This window comes from Scyliorhinus torazame, chromosome 16 (assembly GCF_047496885.1).
Source record: "Scyliorhinus torazame isolate Kashiwa2021f chromosome 16, sScyTor2.1, whole genome shotgun sequence".
NCBI classification, from domain to species: domain Eukaryota; kingdom Metazoa; phylum Chordata; class Chondrichthyes; order Carcharhiniformes; family Scyliorhinidae; genus Scyliorhinus; species Scyliorhinus torazame.
Genome location: NC_092722.1, coordinates 65,477,641 through 65,498,999, shown reverse-complemented (window position 1 = coordinate 65,498,999; position 21,359 = coordinate 65,477,641). Strand labels below are relative to the sequence as shown.

Here is a 21,359-nt window from a genome sequence, read left to right as displayed (position 1 = left end):
ATTAACTGCCTGAATTGATAGTTGAGGCTGAAGCACTCAACCTATTTAAGAGGTATCTGGAACTCGAGTGCTGTAACCTGCAAGGTCGTGGACCAGGTGCTGGGAAGTGAAATTAAAATGAGCAGCTAGTTTCTTTTTCTCTCTTTTTTTTTGGCCGGCAGAGAGACGAGGGTCTGAATGGCCTCTTTCTGCAACGTAACTTTTCTATGTTTCTATGGATGAGATGATGGAATTGACTGAAAATGGTTTACGATTTATTGCTAGTATAACATATTTCTTTGGCTGTTCTAAAGAATGTTGGAATTAAAATGTTGCTGTGCTCCCGGTTCTCCTGCACATTGGTTTGGAGCTCACGGTGCTGAGAAGATGGGTAATTTGCTTCAAGGCTGCTGCTTGCCTGTTTTCATTAGGCCAGTGAATGTAATTTGTCCTTTTGTTTTTCTATCTGCCAGAATTGATCTGCTAAACAGGTGTATATTTATCTTGTTAATGTTACAACTTAGTTGTTTTGTTTTAAACTTAATTTAATGTTTCATGACATTGTTTTTAAGTTGTAATTGGCAAATAGTGTTTTTTTCCCATGATGGCTGACTCGGATTTCACGTACTTTGCATCTTCTAACGCGCTGCACTACATCACCATTTTCAGTAGAAATTTAAAAAGAATCGTCCACTTCTGCTTAAACAAAGATGGAAGCAGTAATGTATGTATAGCTTTTAATTCAACTTCAGTGCAGTTCCAGTTGCCTTGTTAATGGATTCATTTTCGTTGAAGTACTGTTGTGTGTCAACAATGGATTCTCTGAGAGAAGTACAGCTGGTGAGTTGGCGCGGTAAATTCCCATTGTTTTTTTTTCTAATCTTCGTTAAATGCTAGGCACAGTAATTCTGACAGTGCAGTGCCAACCGTTTTTGTTGCTGTGGTTGCTATGGTACGATACACAGCAGCCAGTCAAAACGCAACACACTTCTGAATACTGCAACTTCACTGTGGTGCGGAGGTGTTGCAAAGGTGCCTTGTGTGATTTTAAATGATTACATTTATTTACATTTTGGTTGCTGACAGAGAATTGAAGATCTTATTAAAGGGAAAGATGTGCTGGATTGTGTCAGCGATTTGATGGAAGCCGTGTTAGAGAAGCAAACGCTGGCAGCACTCACTGTCTGGAAACTGCTCATCCGGATGAAAGAGGGTGTGCCAAAGTTGTGCACTCTGCTAGCTGAGCTCCAAAGAGAACCGGAAAGTCTCCAGCTCATTTTATCTGGTGAGACTTTCAATTCGTAATACTAGAATTAATGCTAGATAATTGTTAATGAAGTACAATTAATGAAAGTAATTCATTTGATGCAAGGGGTAAAGGGTGCTGTTTTAAAAATAATTAATACCTTTATAATGTGATTAAGTGTTATAGTGGTCAATTATTGGTCAGAGTTTTATAAATATTATGTTACGACCTCAATCCAAAGTCAGACCAAAGAGCTGAACTCCAGAGGTGAGAGTGACGGCCCTTGACATCAAGGCAGCATTTGACTGAGTATGGCATCAAGGAGACTTAACAAAACTGGAGTCAATGGGAATTGGGTAAAACTCTCCACTGGTTGGAGTCATACTCAGCACAAAGGAAGATGGTTGTGGTTGTTGAAGATCAACCCCAGGACATTACTGCATAAGTTCATTGGGGTAGTTCCCTCGGCCCAGTCATCTTCAACTGCTTCATTAATGAGCTTCCTTCCATTAAGGTCAGAAGTGGGAATGTTCACTGATTTCAACAATACTCAGCACAATTTGCGATTCCTAAGATACTGAAGCAGTCCCTGTCCATATGCAGCAAGACCTGGACAACATTCAGGCTTCGGCTAAGAAATGGCAACTAACATTCACAGTGCTAGTCAATGACTATCTCCAACAAGAGAGATTCTAACCATCTGTCACAGTAGCACAGTGGTTAGCGCAGTTGCTTCACAGCTCCAGGATCCCTGGTTCGATTTGCGGCTGGGTCACTATCTGTGCGGAGTCTGCATGTCCTCCCTGTGTCTGCGTGGGTTTCCTCTGGGTGCTCCGCTTTCCTCCCGCAGTCCAAAGATGTGCAGGTTAGGTGGATTGGCCATGCTAAATTGCCCTTAGTGTCCAAAAAGGTTAGATGAGGTTACTGGGTTACAGAGATAGGGTGGAGGCATGGGCTTAAATAGGGTGCTCTTTCCAAGGGCCGGTGCAGACCCAATGGGCCTAATGGCCTCCCGCAAAAAAAAAATTGGGTGGGGGGGGGGGGGGGTCAGCAAGGTAGCACAGTGGTTAACACAGTTGCTTCAAAGCTCCAGGGTCCCAGGTTAGATTCCTGGCTTGGGTCACTGTCTGTGCGGAGTCTGCATGAACTGCACTGAACTGGAACTAGCCATATAAATACTGTGGCTACCAGAGCAGATCAGAGGCTGGAAATCTTGTAGCGAGTTACTCATTTCCTGATTCTTTTAAACCTGCCCACTACCTACCAGGCATATGTTAGGGGTGTGATGGGGTACTCTCCACTTGCCTGGATGAGTGCAGCTCCAGCAACACTTGAGAAAGCTCATCTAGGACAAAGCAACCTGCTTGATGGGCACCCCATCTACCACCTTAAATGTTTACTCTCTCCTTCGGTGCGCAGTGGCAACAGTGTGTACCATGTACACGATGCACTGCAGCAACTCGCGAAGGCTCCTTCGACAGCACCTTTAAAACCCGCAATCTCAACCACCTAGATGAATAAGAACAGTGGAAACGTGGGAACACCATCACCTGCAACTTGTCCTTCGAGGCACACACCACCCTGACTTGGAAATATATCGCCATTCCTTCACTGTCGCTAGACCATGATCTTGGAACTTCCTAACAGCACTATGGGTGTACCTACACCACATGGACTACAGTGTTTCAAGAAGGCAGCTCATCACCACTACATCAAGGGTAATTAGGGATAAGCTATAAATGCTGGCCTATCCAGCAAATCAATGAATTTTTAAATTGCGTAGCAGTGGTAGTGTATCTATTGCTGCTTGTTTCAGGAAGTTTTCATGAAGGAGACACAGTCATATTTACTAGAAGGAAATCTTTGACGTCCCTTAAACATCATGGATCAAAATGGACAGGAGGGAAAAAAAACATTATTTGTGATGTTTTTTGGTAAACGGCTCCATGATGATGGTTCCACCTCTATAATTGTGCATGTGGGTGCAACTATGAATTCCACATTGTGCCGACCTCCCGCTTCTGCAGATTCTAGCAGTACATTGGGAGCTAATACAATATTCCATAAGCCTGTGGTCATTACCGGAGTTTATGCTGATTGTCACAAGATACCAAAGCCAAGTCGAGAAAGCAGTCTCCTGTGGGTAGTTACAAAATATGATAGTTTGGGTTGGTGTAACCTGTGCTGATCAAGCCACAATAATTCAGCAAACCACTCCCTACCATAAAGGCAGTTGGAGTTTCAGAAGAAGCTCCAGATCCCACTGCTTGTGGCCACGACAATAGAGATGCGTTGACTGAAGGTGCACTCAAATTCAGGCAATAAGTGTTCTCGAGAAAGATAATGATGCTCGCTAACATTGAGATTGTCAATTTTGTTGGTCATTCTGGTATTGAGACTGATATATTTTTTTCTGTTTTAAATCTATCCTGGTGAACAGCCATCAGCTTTCCTATTAGGTTTATTTACATCAAGAGTAATTGCGACCTGTCTTATAGGCCCCTTTTAAACAGCAGCAGAAGGTGTGCAAAAGAACTAGATGTAAAATGTTCATGAGGTTTGAATGTGATTTTCAAACTATTCTGTGTGTGTCGATCTTTAGCGTGGTGTATTACTTGAGAGTGTGTGTACCTGGCTATAGGTGTGGACTTACATTTTTTTTCTGACCTTTTCCAGTGAGTGACAAAGAAAGTAAAGCTGTGGATATTTTGAAAAGACATAGGCAGTTGATCACCGATGCAATTGATGATATCAGTCCACTTCTGGATTGTTTCATGACTGGCGTAGAGAATCTTCCTGCTGAAGCAATAGAGGTGCTTTATTTTAATCTATTCAATACCTTTACGCAAGTTTATAGTTTCAACCAACTTTGTAATTCATGTTAGTCGATCTTCTGTGGAATTTGCATGGGGAGTTAAGACCATCCGTCGCCTTCACGTGAAGTGGGCTAAGGGAGTGAGGGACAATTTGACCAGGGTCATATATATTCTTGTCTTTTTCTATAATGCTTTATATATGTTTGCGTTGTTGAATAACAAAGCTTGCAGTATTTTAGGAAGTAAAATTGGTTGGAGCAGATTGATATTCTGGAAAATGCAAAACTGAAATGTTCCAGTGTTGCCATTGAAGAGAAAGTGTAATTGTAGGCTGACAAGTCTACATAGGCCATTTCCAATATAATGTGAGCAATGGAGTTTGTAACTGGGAACAGTTGATGCAAAAGTGCGCCAAGAAAGTTTTAACATTTTGTTAGCTTATTCATACGTTATAAATCAAATACGCATATTCTTTCCAGTTGATTAAATGTTTACCTGTCCTATATAGCATTTAGAGTTGATGACTTGCTGTACAGTTTGTGCCAGTCCAATTCGGTATTTGTCTGAACTTGGTGCATTTAAACAGAAACCTCCTCTGGTAAATTTTTAATATGTAGCAGCTTCATGGAATGAATTTGAGGTGGAGTCCTGAATCTCAACAGGGAATTGCAGTGTTCCATGTTATAGTCGCCTTCGAATCATTAGGAAGAAGTAAGTACCAGTATCAAAAGCAAAATGCAACAGATGATATTGCAATTGCGAAATAAAAGCAGAAAATACCAGATCAGCCAGCATCTGTGGAGAGAGGAAGGAACCCTCAGAGCTAGATATGAGAACATGAGAGATAGGAGCAGAGGCAGACCATACTGCCCAACAAACCAGCTCTGCTGTTCACTATGATTAGGGCTGATCTTGGACTTCAACTCCAATGTTCCGCTCCCACCCCATCTCCCTTAGTTCCCCCGAGAGACCTAAAATCCTTCTCACCCAGTCGTAAATATATTCAATGGTGCTGCATCTACAACCCTCTGGGGCAGAGACTTTCAAAGATTCACAACCCTGTGAGTGCAGAGAAATCTTTCCTCATCCCAGTCCTACTTGATTGGCCCCCAATCCTGAAACCTGAGGGAGAAAGCACTCAGCAGTTAGGTTAATGGGGTGAGATGATGTAGGGTGCAAAGAGTAGCGTGTGGAGTGTAAATATTGGCACATACTGGTTGAATCGATTGACCTGTTTCTGAGCTGCAAGTGCCACAATAATTCTATTTAATATCGCAGCTGAACAGCTTATAAGAAGCAACTGAGCCAAGGTTAACGGGGCCAGGAGAAAAAAGATGTCTGTGGGGGGGGCCAAGAGATGATTGAATGATACAAATGATAATTAGGATAAGTATCCAGTCCTCCAATGTCGTTGCAGAAAGAGGCTGATGACTTATTTAGAATTTCAGCTGAAAACCATTGTCTTTTGCATAACATTTGAAAGGAACTGTTATACATTTTTGACCGTTTTCCTCTCTTAATTTCCTTCCATTTTCCCTCTTCCTTTGCTGAAGGTGGAGTTCTTGATGAGGATGAAATACCTTGTTGTCAGGCTATTTGGCCATATATCCATCACAGCTGAAACCTTACTTATACAACTTATCTCACATTTTATCACAGCACGGTGGTTAGCACTGCCGCTCACAGCCCCAAGGATCAGGGTTCAATTCCGGCCTTGGGTCACTGTCTGTGCTGAGTCTGCATGTTCTCCCCGTGTCTGCGTGAGTTTCCTCCGGGTGGTCAGGTTTCCTCCCACAAGTCCCGAAATTCATGCTTGTTAGGTAATTTGGACATTCTGGATTCTCCCTCAGTGGACCGAACAGGCGCCGGAATGTGGCGACTAGGGGATTTTCACAGTAACTTCACTGCAGTGTAATGTAAGCCAACTTGTGACAATAAAGATTATTATTATTCTGCACTGTAGGGATTCTACAATTAACCAATACTAATTATTTTTTTCACACCCATAATTATATAATTTAACCCCTAGTTCTGCAAGGGCAGAATTTAACAGGAGTTAAATCATTTAAACCATAATTATGTAACTTAACCTGAACATATATAATGTAACTCTTAGTTATGCAGATTCATCTGTCATTTTGCCATTGGTTATTTAGGTAAGTGTAATATTGTAAGGTTATTGGAATCCTTATGGCTCTGCATTATTTGTAGCATTTTTAAAATCCTATGTTGCTTTTCATCATCATATCCCAAACATCACCACATGGTGGAATGCAAAAATGGAGCAAAACTTAAGAAATAGAAATAGATCTCCGTATCATGACCTTTTCACCAGCGAAGCAACTCTTTGCAATACCCCATTCCTGTATGAACAGAATGAAGCAGACAAGCCAACTGTCCTGGCTTGAGACAATTCATGCCTCTAACCTGGGGTTCCCCCTATCTCTGGGTCTGTAAAGACTTAATTACCTGCAAATGCTCGCATTCAAAGCATTGTCTTACTTCTTTGTCTTTGCCTATATATATGTTTCTGGAACATACCTCTTCATTCACCTGAGGAAAGCTAGTGATTTGAAGCAAACTGTTGGACTTTAACCTGGTGTGGTAAGACTTCTTACTGTGCTCACCCCAGTCCAACGCCAGCATCTCCACACATAGCTACTATTTGAAGAAGGACAGGGGTATTATCCCTAGAGCCTTGGCCAACATTCACCCCTCAGTTATGATCAGAAAGGCAATTTATTTGCTCACGATCACATTGCTGTTTGTGGAACCTTGTATGGAATTTGGTTGCCATGTTTCCTACGTTATACAAGATTAGCTATAAAGCACCTTGCAATATCCTGAGGTTATGAAAGGCACTATATAAATGCAAGTCTTTTTCCCAATATCAATTTGAGATAACCGAGGTTGCTTCCGAGGGGCTGAACATGATTGATCCCAATCAGCTGAACACAGTCTCTGTCAGTATGATCTTTTCCTACGCTTGATGCAACTCTTCCCCCCCCCCCCCCACAGCTTCAATGCACAGTTTTGGTGAAAAGTTGCAACATGAAATGTTAGCTGTGTTTCTCCATCCACAGATGCTGCTAGACCTGCTGAGTATTTCCAGCATTTTCTGTTTTTATTTCCAAGCTAGTATGATCACACCCAGGGAAATTCAGAATGTTTCAGTGTTTTACAGCACAATGTTCCTGATCTGTTATACCTCCCATACTTGGAAAAACCCCATTCTGCTCTATACTGCCTGTGACTTAAAAGGGATCTCTTGTGGCTGTTGTCATTTTAGTTGCATTCTTATCACTGTTCTGCCACTGTTGAATATAGCCAAAGTTTGGACACTTTTGCTGGAGCTCTTTTCAAGTAAAAGTGTACATACTTCCATATGTTGGCATATGCCTGTCGCATTTGTCACAGAATGTGTTTTATTAAAGTCAAAAGGCACACATTCTGCAATGCTTGTAATATCAAATCTATTAAAATGTATATCGTGTGGATGAAATTATATTGTGCAATATTGCAATACAAATACATTGAAGTAAAATGTATTCCTCAACTATTTGGGCGTTGGTTAGCTCAGTTGGCTGGACGGCTGGGTTCGTGATGTGGAGTGATGTCAACAGGGCGGTTTAATTCCCGTACTGGCTGAGGTTATTGATGAAGGCCTCATCATCCCAACCTTGCCCCTTGCCTGAGGTTCCGTGACCCTCAGGTTAAATCACGACCAGTCAGTTCTCAGAGGGGAGAACAGCCTCTGGGACTGTGGGGACATTCACACTTACATTTTTTTCTCCACTATTTAAACAAGTGACTGCAGTGCTATAATAGAAGGCAGGTATGTCCTCCCCAAACACTACTGGAGGGAGCAGTCATGGTCATGAACGAGGAGAGGTTGTGAGGTGGGGAATGACCACCAGTAGGGAAGTCTCCCTCTGAGAGTTTGTAGTTTTGTGGCAACAGAGTCGTTCCTCATCTGACCTTTACCCAGTCTTAGTTCTCAATGTGAGGCAGCAGTGTCTATTTTTTATTGGTTGTAGTAAATAGAACATGAACATAACTGCAGTGATTACGAGGATAGTTAGATGACGTGGGGGTGCGGGTTGCTTGGGTATGTGCAAGGTGCCTTTGCAAAAATTACAAAAACTCTTAATGAGATAGATTCTCCTTGCTCTGACTCATCTGGACCGCTTGCTTCACCCTGCCGGATGTTCCTGCCCTGTCACGCCTCACTCCACCCCATAGAATTAACTCTTCCAGTGTCGTGGCCATGGAAAACTATTGGAATTCCAAAGGGGATTGGAATGGTTGACTCCGAGATAAGAGTTCAAGATCATCAGCAACATGCATTTTCTTTCTAGTTCTGATTTAAGAACAAGCAGTTCTATCATTATTTAAGTGGAATTATGATTCCATCTTAGACAAGAGCTTGGGATAGTCCTGCAAATCTACGTTCTTCAAAGAGTTGACTTAATAATGTTGATGTAATGATCAATAATGTTAGAGCTAAAATGAGTACCCAAGAACTTGGGTTCACAGATGTTCATTAGTTTAAGAAAAGCAACAAACAAGCTAAATCCAAATTTAATTGCCAACTCGGCTGTAGTAAAGAACTTGCTCGCTACAAGTGCTCAGTACCTGTAGAAAGCCACCTGCTAATGTGTTCCCAACCAACCTGGGGCCTACTCCTTTGAAGAAAAACCAAGATTTGACCCAAAGTAAATCTTTTTCATACAATGGCATTGAAACATTCATATGGAAACACCACTCCACATGATTTTACCTCCTTTAAATTTGGTTGGTAAAATTCCAAATGTTACAAAGATTGATTTCTGTTAGTTTGATGTGATTTTGTAAAATGCATTTAGGAGGGTCTCTGCCATTATAGGCACCGAGTTCTTCAACTTATGCAACAAAAAATGCTTCTGTACAGGGAGAGTAAGAGAAAGCATGGCAGATTGTTTATTCACATGATTAAGGAATAGGGCAGCAAAGAAAGTAACTATACGTAGTATATTGACACGGAGGCTATGGTAATGATATCCACTATCCAGGGCAGCACGGTAGCATAGTGGTTAGCACAGTTACTTCACAGCTCCAGGGTTCCAGGTTCGATTCCCGGTTTGGGTCACTGTCTGTCTGGAGTCTGCACGTTCTCCCTGTATCTGCGTGGGTTTCTTCCGGATGCTCTGGTTTCCTCCCACAGTCCAAAGATGTGTAGGTTAGGTGGATTGGCCATTCTAAATTGCCCTTAATGTCCAAAAAGGTTAGGTACTGGGTTAGGGGGATAGGGTGGAGGCATGGGGCTTAAGTAGGGTGCTCTTTCCAAGGGCTGTGCAGACTCGATGGGCTGAATGGCCTCCTTCTGCACTGTAAATTCTATGGTCTATGGTCACTACATATCGACTATGTAATAAGTATCGACTCCTTCATGCAACTTATGGGCGAAAAATAACAGGTCAATATCTATATTTTATAATATTTCTGACTGGTTGTAACAGTCCTGAATCTGGTTTGAAAGTTGTATCTGGAGCTCCTGGTTTAGAAAGCTTGAATAGATATGAGGAAACTTACCTGATCAGTAATTATTCAAGGGATGTGACTTGTTCAGTATAGATTGGGATAATTACTAACATGTAGAATTTAACACTGCCCTAAAGAAGCTCATCTTATAAATTCTATTGTATCATTTGGATGGTTTATATTTCTTCCTACTGTCAGATTTTGAAGAGCTGCTGTTACAAGGAGAGTGCTGGTCAGTCATTAGAAAGCATTCTGGGTAAAATTCTAGAAGAGCGACTCATTCCTGCCCTGGCGTTCTGTAGACTCTTGCATATGATCAGTGAGTCCCATCCGTCCCTTGAATTGGTAATAAAGGCGATGGAGCATGCAGGTAACCGTTCAATGAAGGGTTTACATATATAGTTTATGGGCATGAGTACAAGTAGCATTTTAAAGTTTTGACCTCTGGTATTGGAACACTAATATTCAGTTCCTTTGGCAGTCCATTTGCTTGCTTCGCACCAATACAGCTACATAGAATAATTCAAGGTTCAAGCTGATTGTGATGCCAAGATAATTTTCAGGTGCTCCTATTATTTCTGGCTGTTGCTCGCACTCCTTTACAAAGCTGGGATGCTGATGTGTGGGAACTTTCCTGATTTTGTGTTGTATGTCAGTCTGATTTACTTCTGGATAAAACAGCTGGATTGCTTCCTTACTTTTCCTTTCCCCTCCTTGTGATTCCAACAAACCTCCCAGTTTTTGACCCGCATCGCTTCATGTAATGAACTAGCTAAATGTTTAACACTAGCATTCGCGAAAGTTGATGCTGATCCACCAAGCTGAGTATTTACAAGATATTTCTTAGCGATAACCAATGAAGCTATCTGTGAAGTTTTGATAGTGCGAAACAGCCAGCCTTGTAAACTGAATTCAGACAACTGAAAAGACTTACGGAATTATAGTTAAGAAAGGTGCAAGTGACCTTCCCCACTACCTTGCCTGGAAAAGGTTCTCCCGTGCATGCCCATTGGACTGATGTTCCCTCAACAGTAACCTCTGACAGAGAGATGGGATTGTCTTTTGCAGATTTAAAACCCACTTTGCAAGAGGAAAGCACTAGTTCACAATGCACCACCAAATCACCTACTAAATTTAGTGAAATGATAGAAAGCTGAAAGATTATATAACTGTCCAACAATCAAAGCTTTAAAATGAAGTACCGAATTCAAATATTTTCGGATGGGATTTAAACTCAATATGTATATGTTTATTCATTGATATAATGGAGAAACTTCCTTGGTTATCACTGAGGGATATGCATGCCTGTAGAATAGAGCAGGTGTCACTCTTCGGTTAACGTAGCTTATCAGGACGAAGAGCAAAACACCTAGTTTGGAGAAATGAACATCTGCCTTTTGTCTGCTATACCAATCTGAAGTTTTCCAATTTCTGTACCAAGCTCCAAGTAAACTCTTAGGTTTAGTGCCAAATTTAGTTGTGTGCAATGAACGCATGCCTATTTGCAGCTGAGCGGAGAAGTTTTCAATTATTTTCAACAAGTAGAGAGCAAAAGCTTTCCATTTATCAGATTTATCAGGAAATGGTGGGAAAACTCGAGAGTTAATGTTTCAGAAGTTCTGATGACCTGAAACATTAACTCTGTTTCTCTCTCCACATATACTGCCAGACCTGCTGAGTATTCCCAGCATTTTCTGTTTTGATTTCACATTTTCAACATCGGGAGTGTTTTGCTTTTATGTTGAAGCTTTTTGTTTCATTCCATTGGACCAGGAGTAATCCCAAATTCCAGAGGTGAAAAGGACCTTTATCTGTTAAACTCTCCTCCCTAGTCCATAACCTGAAACCTGCAGCAACTTTTTATTAAAACTAAATAGTTAACCAAGCTATAACTGGAAGCGTAAGCTTATAGATCTCTAAAGTTTGCATGTTGTATATTTTTAGAGGTATTTTGAAAATGGACATTCTTTTTACAAATCTGTTTTACAATATTCAGGCTGAACAATTTATTGAATTTTTATTGGAAATGTAAATTCTGAAGCCTGTAAATGGAATTCTCTAACTTTTTCAGGATTAATGAAAGAATCAGTGAGTGACATGGAAGAGGATCAGAAGGAAGACCCAATGGATCAGGCAGAGAGAAGCGAAGATGATGCAGAGCAACCAGAAGGCAGCGGCCTTGTCAGAGAGGGTGATGGCGAACCAATCGCAGATCAGAAGGAAGTGAAATGCAAACCTGGAGCCAAGCAGACCTTTACCTGCAGTGCATGTGGCAAGACTTTTACATTCAAATGTCGCCTCGAGCTGCACCTCACGCGGTGCCGCAGCATCGGTCACCTTAAAGTAGCTAGCTGTGAGGAATGTGGCGAGACCAGGACATCCCAGAAGGATCTAGAAAAGCACAGAGTAGAAGAGCACGACGCACCAAAACGAAAGAAGAGGCGGTTGCCTGTGACTTGTGACATGTGCGGGAAATCCTTTGCTCATCAGTCAGGTTAGAATGCAGCTTGTGGGATTATTTTATACAGTTGGTTGGGTCAGCAGTGACAAATAGTTAGAGAGGATGCTCAAGCTTGTGAAAGCTGAAGGTCCCAATGGAATGGAAGACGATAAATTGGTCAAAATATTGAACGCTTATTTATGAGCAGTATTCTTTTGATGAGGATGAGACTGCCTAATACCTGCAGTACACCCAAAATCTTAAAGAGGACTTAGTGTGACATGGGGTTTAAATTATGGAAACATAGACCGACCAAATCACCTGGTCCAGACGATGTATATCACAGAGTGCAGGAGGAGGCGTGTGGGAGACCGTCTGGTTTCCAGCAGAAATTGTTAGCACCTGATGAGGTGCTGCAGAACTGGAACTACGCAAATGCAGCAGTGATATTGACAGACCTATGAAACTGAGCTGTCAACCACAGGCCCAATATCTGAAAGTTCAACAGCCTTAGAACTCCCACTGGCTAAGTAAACTTCAAAACTATACCCTCCATTGGTACACACCTCTTCACTGATACCAGTAGTAGAAATATAGCATGCAAGAAACTTTGAAACCTGACTTTTCAATATAACTTCTGCCATGTTTGGCAGTTTGTAAACTGAATTGTATTTATTCACATCACTCACCCCTCCTTCGTATTCCACTGCTCATCGCATATGTTCCCATCCCCCCAATCATTGCTGTCCCCCACCCTCCCCGTCGATATCCCTTGCCCCCGCCCTTTGTCTGCAGTTGGCACCAGTGGACACCGTTTACTGCCTATCCCTCTTTGTCCCACGAACATGAGGAATCAATGACATGGCATAAAACAGGAGCCACAGGCCAGATCCGGAAGGGTTGACAGGTTCCCTGCCCTGAGGAACTTGTGTAATAAACCTGTCATCAGCACCCACTGAACAATCACTGACTCACTTAACTGGTGCCCACCCACAAATCACCAGACATTTCAAATTCAGTTTCACAGTTTGCTATGGTGGGATTTGAACTCTGAGATGTTTGTCACTAAGCTGAAAGGTATACCATACCTTTCAGAAAAACAGTCCGCTTAGAGTTTCAAACCCACTTTCCATTATCTAATGACCTATGCACCCTTTTCAATACATACAATGAGTTTGTCCTAGCCTCTAGCCTGCTTTGTGTTATATTTAATATTTATACCTATATCTTTCTCTGCAGGAATGCAATATCATAAACGCTCTGATCACTTCGATGAGAAACCTTTCTCTTGTAATGAGTGTGGGGCAAAATTTGCAGCAAATTCCACCCTCAAGAATCACATGAGGCTCCACACTGGAGAGAAACCATTCTTCTGCAAACATTGTGATATGACGTTCATGCAGGCTGCTGCGCTAGCCTATCACATGAAGAAAAAGCACTCAGAAGGTGTGAAATATATCACTTCACTGTAAAGTTGTCATCTTGAAAGCTTTCACGTTATTGACTTTTCATGGTGCGATAGTGTATGTGAAAACTCCGTGGTTTTCCAATTTGGAACCTGCTCTCCTGTTTTTCAGCAACACTAAGAGCCAAAAACCTTCCATTGGCAAGAAGGGGAAATCATACAAAGTCGCTCTGGAGAAGCGCGGATTCTTGACTGATTTTGAGTAGATGAGGCAGGAATTGACCACAAGACTGGACTGGGCAGACCTATTATTGGATAAAAATGGGATGAACTATGAAATGAAATGAAAATCGCTTATTGTCACAAGTAGGCTTCAAATTAAGTTACTGTGAAAAGCCCCTAGTCGCCACATTCCGGCGCCTGTTCGGGGAGGCGGGTATGGGAATTGAACCATGCTGCTGGCCTGCTTTGGTCTGCTTTAAAAGCCAGCGATTTAGCCCTGTGCTAAAGGTCCAATAAATTGGGTCCATGAAAGTAATTTGTATTATAGAAGTTCATAAAGTGTATAAACTCTACATGTAAACAATAAACAATTTTGTAAACAAGAATGAGATAGTTAAAAACTAAAAGAAAGATATTTTATGGAGATAAAGAGCAATAGAGATCTCGTGCCTGAGAGTAACCTGAAGAGGTATAAAGAAAGGAGTAAGATCTGCAAAAAGGACGATCCATCCCTGCATTTCCCTGAGGCCCCCAGTAGCACAGGCCAATCCTTCGTATGGCATCATGGACGAAGGCACTGGATGCTACCAAGGCTATGAGCCCTGACAACATTCCGACAAAAGTACTGAAGACTTGTGCTCCAAAATTAGCCTCGCTCTTTATCAAACTGTTACATCAGTAAAAACACTGGTATTTACCCGACAATGGGGAAAGTTGACCTGTCCACAAAAAGCAGGACAAATCCAATCCAGCTGATACCAATCTCTTGGTCTCCTCTTGATCATTAGCAAAGTGATGGAAGGTGTACTTGATAGTGCTGCCAATGACAGTGCAATAACCTGTTTACTGGCTCTCATTTTGGGTTCTGCCAGGACCACTCGGCTCCTGATCACATTACAACATGGATTCAAACACGGACAAAAGAGCTGAACGCCCGAGGTGAGAGTGACTGCCCTTGACATCAAGGCAGCATTTGACTGAATGCGGGGCATTAAGGAACCCTATCAAAACTGGAGACAATAGGAATCGGAAATGCCTCTGTCGGTGGGGGAAATGCCGAACTTGTAATTTTAGCGACAAATCATCTCAGACCCAGGACATTGCTGTAGGTATTTGTCAGAAGAGTCCAAGGCCCAACCTTCCTTAACCGCTTCATCAGTGACCCTCCCTCCACCATTAATATATTGATTATTGGAGAGTGTAGATGTAGAAAGGGATCTGGACGTCCTTGTACACCAATGAAAATGGAAAAGCAGGTGCAATAAGCAATTAGGAAGGTAAATGGTATGTTGGCCTTGATTGTAAGAGGATTTGAGTAGGGCTGTATTACTGCAGTTATACAGGGCCTTGATGAGACCACATCTGGAGTTTTTCATGCAGTTTTGGTCTCCCTATCTAAAAAAGGATATACTTGCCATAGAGGAAGTGCATCGGAGATTCACTAGGCTGATACCGGGGTTGGCGGGCTGTCCTATGAAGAGAGATTGGTTCAGCTGGGCTTGTATTCACCAGAGTTTAGAAGGATGAGACACGATCTGATTGAAATGTATAAAACTCTTACAAGGGCTGGACAGACTAAATGCAGGCAGGATGTTTTTCCTGATTGAAGAATCTAGAACCAGGGGACACAGTCTCACAGTACGGGGTAGACCATTTAGGACTGAGATGAGGAAAAATGTCTTCGCTCAAAGGATAGTGAACCTGTGGAATTCTTTCCTACTGAAGGCTGTGGAGGTCAAGTCACTGAATGTAGTCAAGAAAGAGATAGATAATATGTTTTAGATTTTAATCCTATCAAAGAATATGGGGACCAAAGCGGGGATATGGCATTAAGTTAGAGGATCAACCGTGAGCATAATGAATGGCGGAGCAGGCTCAAAGGGCCGAAAGGCCTACTCCTAGCTCCCATCTTTCTATTGTCAGAAGTGGAAATGTTCACTGATGATGTCCATCATCTACAAGACACAAGTCAGGAGTGTGATGGAATACTCTCCACTTGCCTGGATGAGTGCAACTCCAACAACATTTGAAACTCTACACCATCCAGGACAAAGCAGCTCACTTGATTGGCACCTCATCCCCCAACTTAAATATTCACTCCCTCCACCACCAATGCACAGTGGCAGCCATGTGTACCATCAAAAGATGCACTGCAGCAACTCACCAAGGCTCCTTCAGCAGTACCTTCCAAATCTGCAACTTCTATTTCTTTGAAGGGCAAGAACAGCAAACACATGGGAACATCACCACCTGCAAATTCCCCTCCAAGCCCTAATCCATCCTGACCTGGGACTATATCACTGTCACGGAGCTCCTGGAGCTCCCTCCCCAGCTGCAGTGCGGTTATACCTACACAGCATAGGCTACAGCAATTCTAGAAGATGACACCACCACCTTCCCGAGGGCATTAGGGATGAGTAACAAATGCTGGGCTTTGCCAGTGTCACCCACATCCCATGAAAGAATAAAGCAACATAATGCTGTTACAAAATGCTCTTGATTCAGAAATTGTTCTCTTGGATTGGAAATTGCCAATGTCACTTCACTATTTAAAAAAAGTAAAGAAAGATAAACTGACATTATCGAATTATTAGTCTTAACATCTGTTGTGGGACGTTTACTAAAATCTGAAATTAGTTTTAAACATTTAATTAAGTAGAAGTTGACCAGACAGCCAGATAAATTTGTTACAAATCATATCAAACAAATTTAATTGATATTTTCAAAGAATAACTAACATGGTGAATACAAAGTATCTATAAGATGATTTCCAGAAGACCTTTAACAAGCACCCATAGAAGTGACTAACAAAAATAAGAGTATATAGAATGAGAGGTACATTTTTGGCATGGAATAGAACTTTACATGGAGGCAGAGCAGAATAGGAGACAGTGGGGGGGGGGGGGGGGGGGGGAATAGATGTACTCAAATTTGCAAGATATGACTAATGGTAGCCCCAGGAATCGCAGCTGAGGCCTCAGCTTTTCACTATATTCATTAATGACTTTGATAAAATAATAAGATTTTTGCGTTTACACACCTTTTTCATGGGATGTGGACCTCACTGACAAGGCCAGCATTTGCTGTTTATCCCTAATTACCCTGGAGAGCAGTTCAGAGTCAACCAATTACTATGGGTCTGGAGCTGCATGTAAGCCAGACCGGGTAAGTACGGCAAATTTCCTTCCCTAAGGGCATCAGTGAACCAAAGACAAAATGCTGGAAAATCTTAGCAGATCTGGCAGCATCTGTACGGAGAGAAAAGAGCTACCGTTTCGAGTCCGATAGGAGCAGCAAGTTTCAGTGGAACTTTGATAGATTAAGTAATTGGGCAAAACTGAGGAGATGGAGTTCACTGAGTCAAAGTCTGAAGTCTTCCATTTTGGAACTACAAATTTTCTAAATGGTAAGCTGGGAATTGCGAATGAGAAGAATGAGAGAGACTTGGTGGTTACTTAAAACCAGTGGACAGGTACAAAAAATAATTTAAATGCCTGACAGAATATTTGGTCTCTATTCCTAAACAATTGGAATTTATGTTACGTCTGTACAGAACTCTGATGAGAGGAGAGCATTCAGTTCTGAGCATTGCAGCTCAGGAAGGATATGTTGCCCTCGGTCAGGTGCAGCATAGATGGAGCAGGATAATACCAGGGCTAAATTATGAGGACAGGTTGTATAGACTCTGCCCCTATTCCTTCAACTATGGATGATTAAGAGGTGATCTAATTGAGGTGTTCAGGATGGTTGCACAGTTTAGTAGGGTAGGTAAGCTATTTTACCTGATGGAAAAATCCAGAACCATAACCTTAAAATTAGGAATAATGCTGTCTAGGGTTGATACCAAGAATCTCTGCTTCTCAAAGGGTTTTAGAAATCGGAACCTCTGTTTCTGAGAAATATGAACTTCCATTCCAAAGAAAGCTAAAAACAAATTACTGCAAATGCTGCAATCTGACACGAAAATACTGGACAATCGCAGCAGGTCTGGCAGCATCTGTGGAGAGATGGGAACAAACATTTTGAATCAATTACTCTTTGTCAGGCTTTAGCCAACTTTGACCAGGACTCATCCAGACTCTAAACATTAGCTCTCTTCTGTCTGCGCAGATGCTGTCAGACCTGCTGCGATCGTCCAGTATTTTTTGTTTTTGTTCTCTAGAAAGCTGTAGAGGCCAGAAATTGGTTGAAAATTTCAAAACTGAAGTTGATCTATTTTTGTTAAGTCGGGGTATTAAGAGTTCCTGAATCAAGTCGGATAGATGGATTTAAGTATGGATCAGCCATGATTTGATTGAGTGGCAGGTTAGGCTCACGGGTCTGAATGTCCATGCCTCGCCAATGGCCTGTTATGTCGGTTGTTATGGTTTGATATAATTCATATAAATCTTTTGGAGCAAATTAATTCTTATGGTCCTAGTTTGATGTGTTTTTGACTCCAGAGGACCAGGGTGATGCCCGAAGTACATGGGTACATATCCTACCAGGGCAGCCTGAGGGATTAAGTTCAGTTAATAAGTGCAATTGAAAGATAGTTTCATGGTCACCACGACTGGGATGATCATCGATTGTTGTAAAACCCATCTGGTTCGCTAAAGTCCTTGGGGAAGGAAATCTGCCGCCATTATCCGGTCTGGCCTACATGTGACTCCTGACCAACAGCAATGTGGTTGATTCTTAACTGCCTTAGACAGCCTAGCAAGCCACTCCATTCAAGAGCAGTTGGAGATAAGCAGCGAGTAGATGGCCTTGCCAGCCTCATACATATCCACGAAAGACTAAAGAAAAAAACCTGTTTGGAATTATTATGGTCTGGAATCTATGTCATGGCTTTATAAGCCCCTTAATCTGAACCTTTTACAATTGCATAGGGAAAATGTACAACTGTCAGTTGGGGTCATGGTTTTATAAGCACCTTAATCTCTTGAACCTTTTACAATTTCATAGGGAAAATGTACGGCTGTCAGTACTGTGAAGCAGTGTTTGCCCAATCAATTGAATTGACGCGCCATGTACGGACCCATACAGGAGATAAGCCATATGTCTGCCGGGAATGTGGCAAAGGATTCAGTCAGGCCAATGGCCTCTCCATGCACCTACGTTCATTTCACAGTGAGTACTCCGCACCAACGTTGTTTGAAAACTGCTTTGTTTTTTGTGTGTCATTTTAAGCGGTGACACAATATATCAGGAGTGCCTATTGTGTCTTCACATTGTGTGAAATCTTGAGTTGGCAGGAAACAAAGAGTAGGAATTAATGGGTCTGTTTCAAAGTGGCAGGCAGTGATTAGGTGGGGTACCACTGGGATCAGTGTTAGGATCCCAGCTAGCCGCAATATACATGATTTAGATGAGGGAACAAAATGTAATATCTCCAAATTTGCAGATGACACCAAGTTGGGTGGGAGGTTGAGCTGTGAGGAGGATGTAGAGATTCTTCAGTGTGAGTTGGACAAGTTGAGTGAGTAGGCGAATGAATGGCAGATGCAGTATAATTTGGATAAATATGAGGTTTTTGGTAGCAAAAACGAGAAAGACTATTATCTGAATGGCTATAAATTTTGGATGCAATCAAGGGTTTATTACACTAAGATGTGTGGCCTCCTACAACAGCTGGCAAAATGGCTGCTGTACGAGGAGCGCACATATTTATACTCCGCCTACTGGGTGGAGCCAGCAGGCAAGGAACTATCCCCATACCTATAGTACAGGGCCTTACCACAAAGCACCTAATATATACATCAGTGGCGACTACCACAAGGTGAAGAAGGCAAATGGTATGCTGGCCTACATTGCGAGAGGATTCGAGTACAGGAGCAGGGATATCTTGCTGCAATTATACAGGGCCTTGGTGAGGCCACACCTGGAACATTGTGTGCAATTTTGGCCTCCATTTCTAAGGAAGGTGTTCTTGCTCTAGACGGAGTGCAGAGAAGGTTTACCAGACTTATTCCTGGGATGGCAGGATTGATGTACAAGGAGAGATTAAATTGGTTAGGATTGTATTTGCTGGAGTTCAGAAGCATGAGGAAGAAATCTCATAGAAACCGGTAAAATTCTTACAGGGCCAGGCAGGGTAGTTGCAGGAAGGATGCTCTCAGAGGCAGGGAAGCGACCCACTGCACCACAAGATCTCCCTTGCGCAGTTCACGGTGATCATAAATTACTACCGACCTGCCATGGTGATGATCACAACCTGTCAATGGCTGGCTTATAAAGACAGAAGCATAACAGCATAAAACACAATATGATAGAATTTACCTTGCCGTTAGAGAGGGAGAAGCTGCAATCGGATGCATTACAATTAAATAAGGGTAACTACAAAGACATGAAGGAGGAGCAGGCCAGTGTTGATTGGAAAAGAAGCCTAGCAGGGAAGACAGTGGAACATGAATGGCAGGAGTTTTTGGGGGTTATTAGGGAGGCACAACAGAACTTCATCCCAAGGGGGAGGAAACATGCTAAGGGGAGGACAAGGCATTCATGGCTGACGAGGGATGTCAAGGACAGCATAAAGGCTAAAGACAAAGCATACAAAGTGGCAAGCATTAGTGGGAAACCAGAGGATTGGGAAGCCTTTAAAAGCGAGCAGAGGACAACTAAAAAAGCAATAAGGGGGGAGAAGATGAAGTATGAGTGCAAGCTAGCTAGTAATACAAAGGAAGATAGGAAGAGATTTTTTTCAATATTAAAAAAAGGTAAGAGCGAGGCAAAAATAGACATTGGACCACTAGAAAATGTGGCTGGAGAAGTAATAATAGGAAACAAAGAAATGGCAGATGAACTGAATAGTTACTTTGCATCAGTCTTCAAGGTGGAAGACACCAGTGGGATGCCAGAGCTCCAGGAGAACCAGGGGGCAGAGGTGAGTGCAGTGACCATTACTAAGGAGAAGGTTCTGGGGAAACTGAAAAGTCTGAAGGTGGATAAGTCACCTGGACCGAATGGACTACACCCCAGGGTCCTAAAAGAGATAGCTGAGGAAATTATGGAGGCATTAGTGGTGATCTTTCAGGAATCACTGGAGGCAGGAAGGGTCCCAGAGGACTGGAAGGTGGCTAATGTAACACAACTGTTTAAGAAGGGAGGGAGGCAGAAGACAGGAAATTATAGGCCGGTTAGCCTGACTTCGGTCATTGGTAAGATTTTAGAGTCTGTTATTAAAGATGAAATTGCAAAGCACTTGGAAGTGCATGGTAAAATAGGACTGAGTCAGCACGGCTTTGTCAAAGGGAGGTCGTGTCTGACAAATCTGTTCGAGTTCTTTGAGGAGATAACAAGCAAGTTAGACAAAAGCAAACCAGTGGACGTGATTTATTTAGATTTCCAGAAGGCCTTTGACAAGGTGCCGCATAGGAGACTGTTCAATATGTTAAGAGCTCATGGTGTTCAGGGTGAGATCCTGGCATGGATAGAGGGTTGGCTGACTCAGAAGGCAGAGAGTGGGGAAACAGCGGTCTTTTTCAGGGTGGCAGCCTGTGACTAGTGGTGTGCCTCAGGTGTCTGTGCTGAGACCACAACTTTTTACAATATACATTAATGATCTGGAAGAAGGTACTGAAGGCACTGTTACTAAGTTTGCAGATGATACAAAGATCTGTAGAGGGACAGGTAGTATTGAGGAAGCAAGGGGGCTGCAGAAGGATTTGGACAAGCTAGGAGAGTGGGCAATGAAGTGGCAAATGAAGTACAATGTGGAAAAGTGTAAGGTTATGCACTGTGGAAGGGGAA

At 42.3% G+C, this 21,359-nt stretch overlaps 1 protein-coding gene across 7 annotated transcripts in view; it reads left to right on the top strand.

Moving 5' to 3' along the window:
* The window catches only part of zbtb40 (zinc finger and BTB domain containing 40), a 113,312-nt gene that overhangs the window by 45,936 nt on the left and 46,017 nt on the right, over window positions 1-21,359 (top strand). For 6 of the 7 annotated variants that reach the window (XM_072478590.1, XM_072478586.1, XM_072478587.1 and 3 more), the window contains 6 exons: window positions 1,066-1,264; window positions 3,902-4,038; window positions 9,760-9,931; window positions 11,633-12,055; window positions 13,241-13,447; window positions 18,576-18,740. In XM_072478590.1, the coding sequence (XP_072334691.1) occupies window positions 1,066-1,264; window positions 3,902-4,038; window positions 9,760-9,931; window positions 11,633-12,055; window positions 13,241-13,447; window positions 18,576-18,740 (1,303 nt within the window). Of the gene's footprint in view, window positions 1-1,065; window positions 1,265-3,901; window positions 4,039-4,658; window positions 4,753-9,759; window positions 9,932-11,632; window positions 12,056-13,240; window positions 13,448-18,575; window positions 18,741-21,359 lie in introns of all 7 variants that reach the window. The other variant, XM_072478588.1, reaches the window with a different exon arrangement.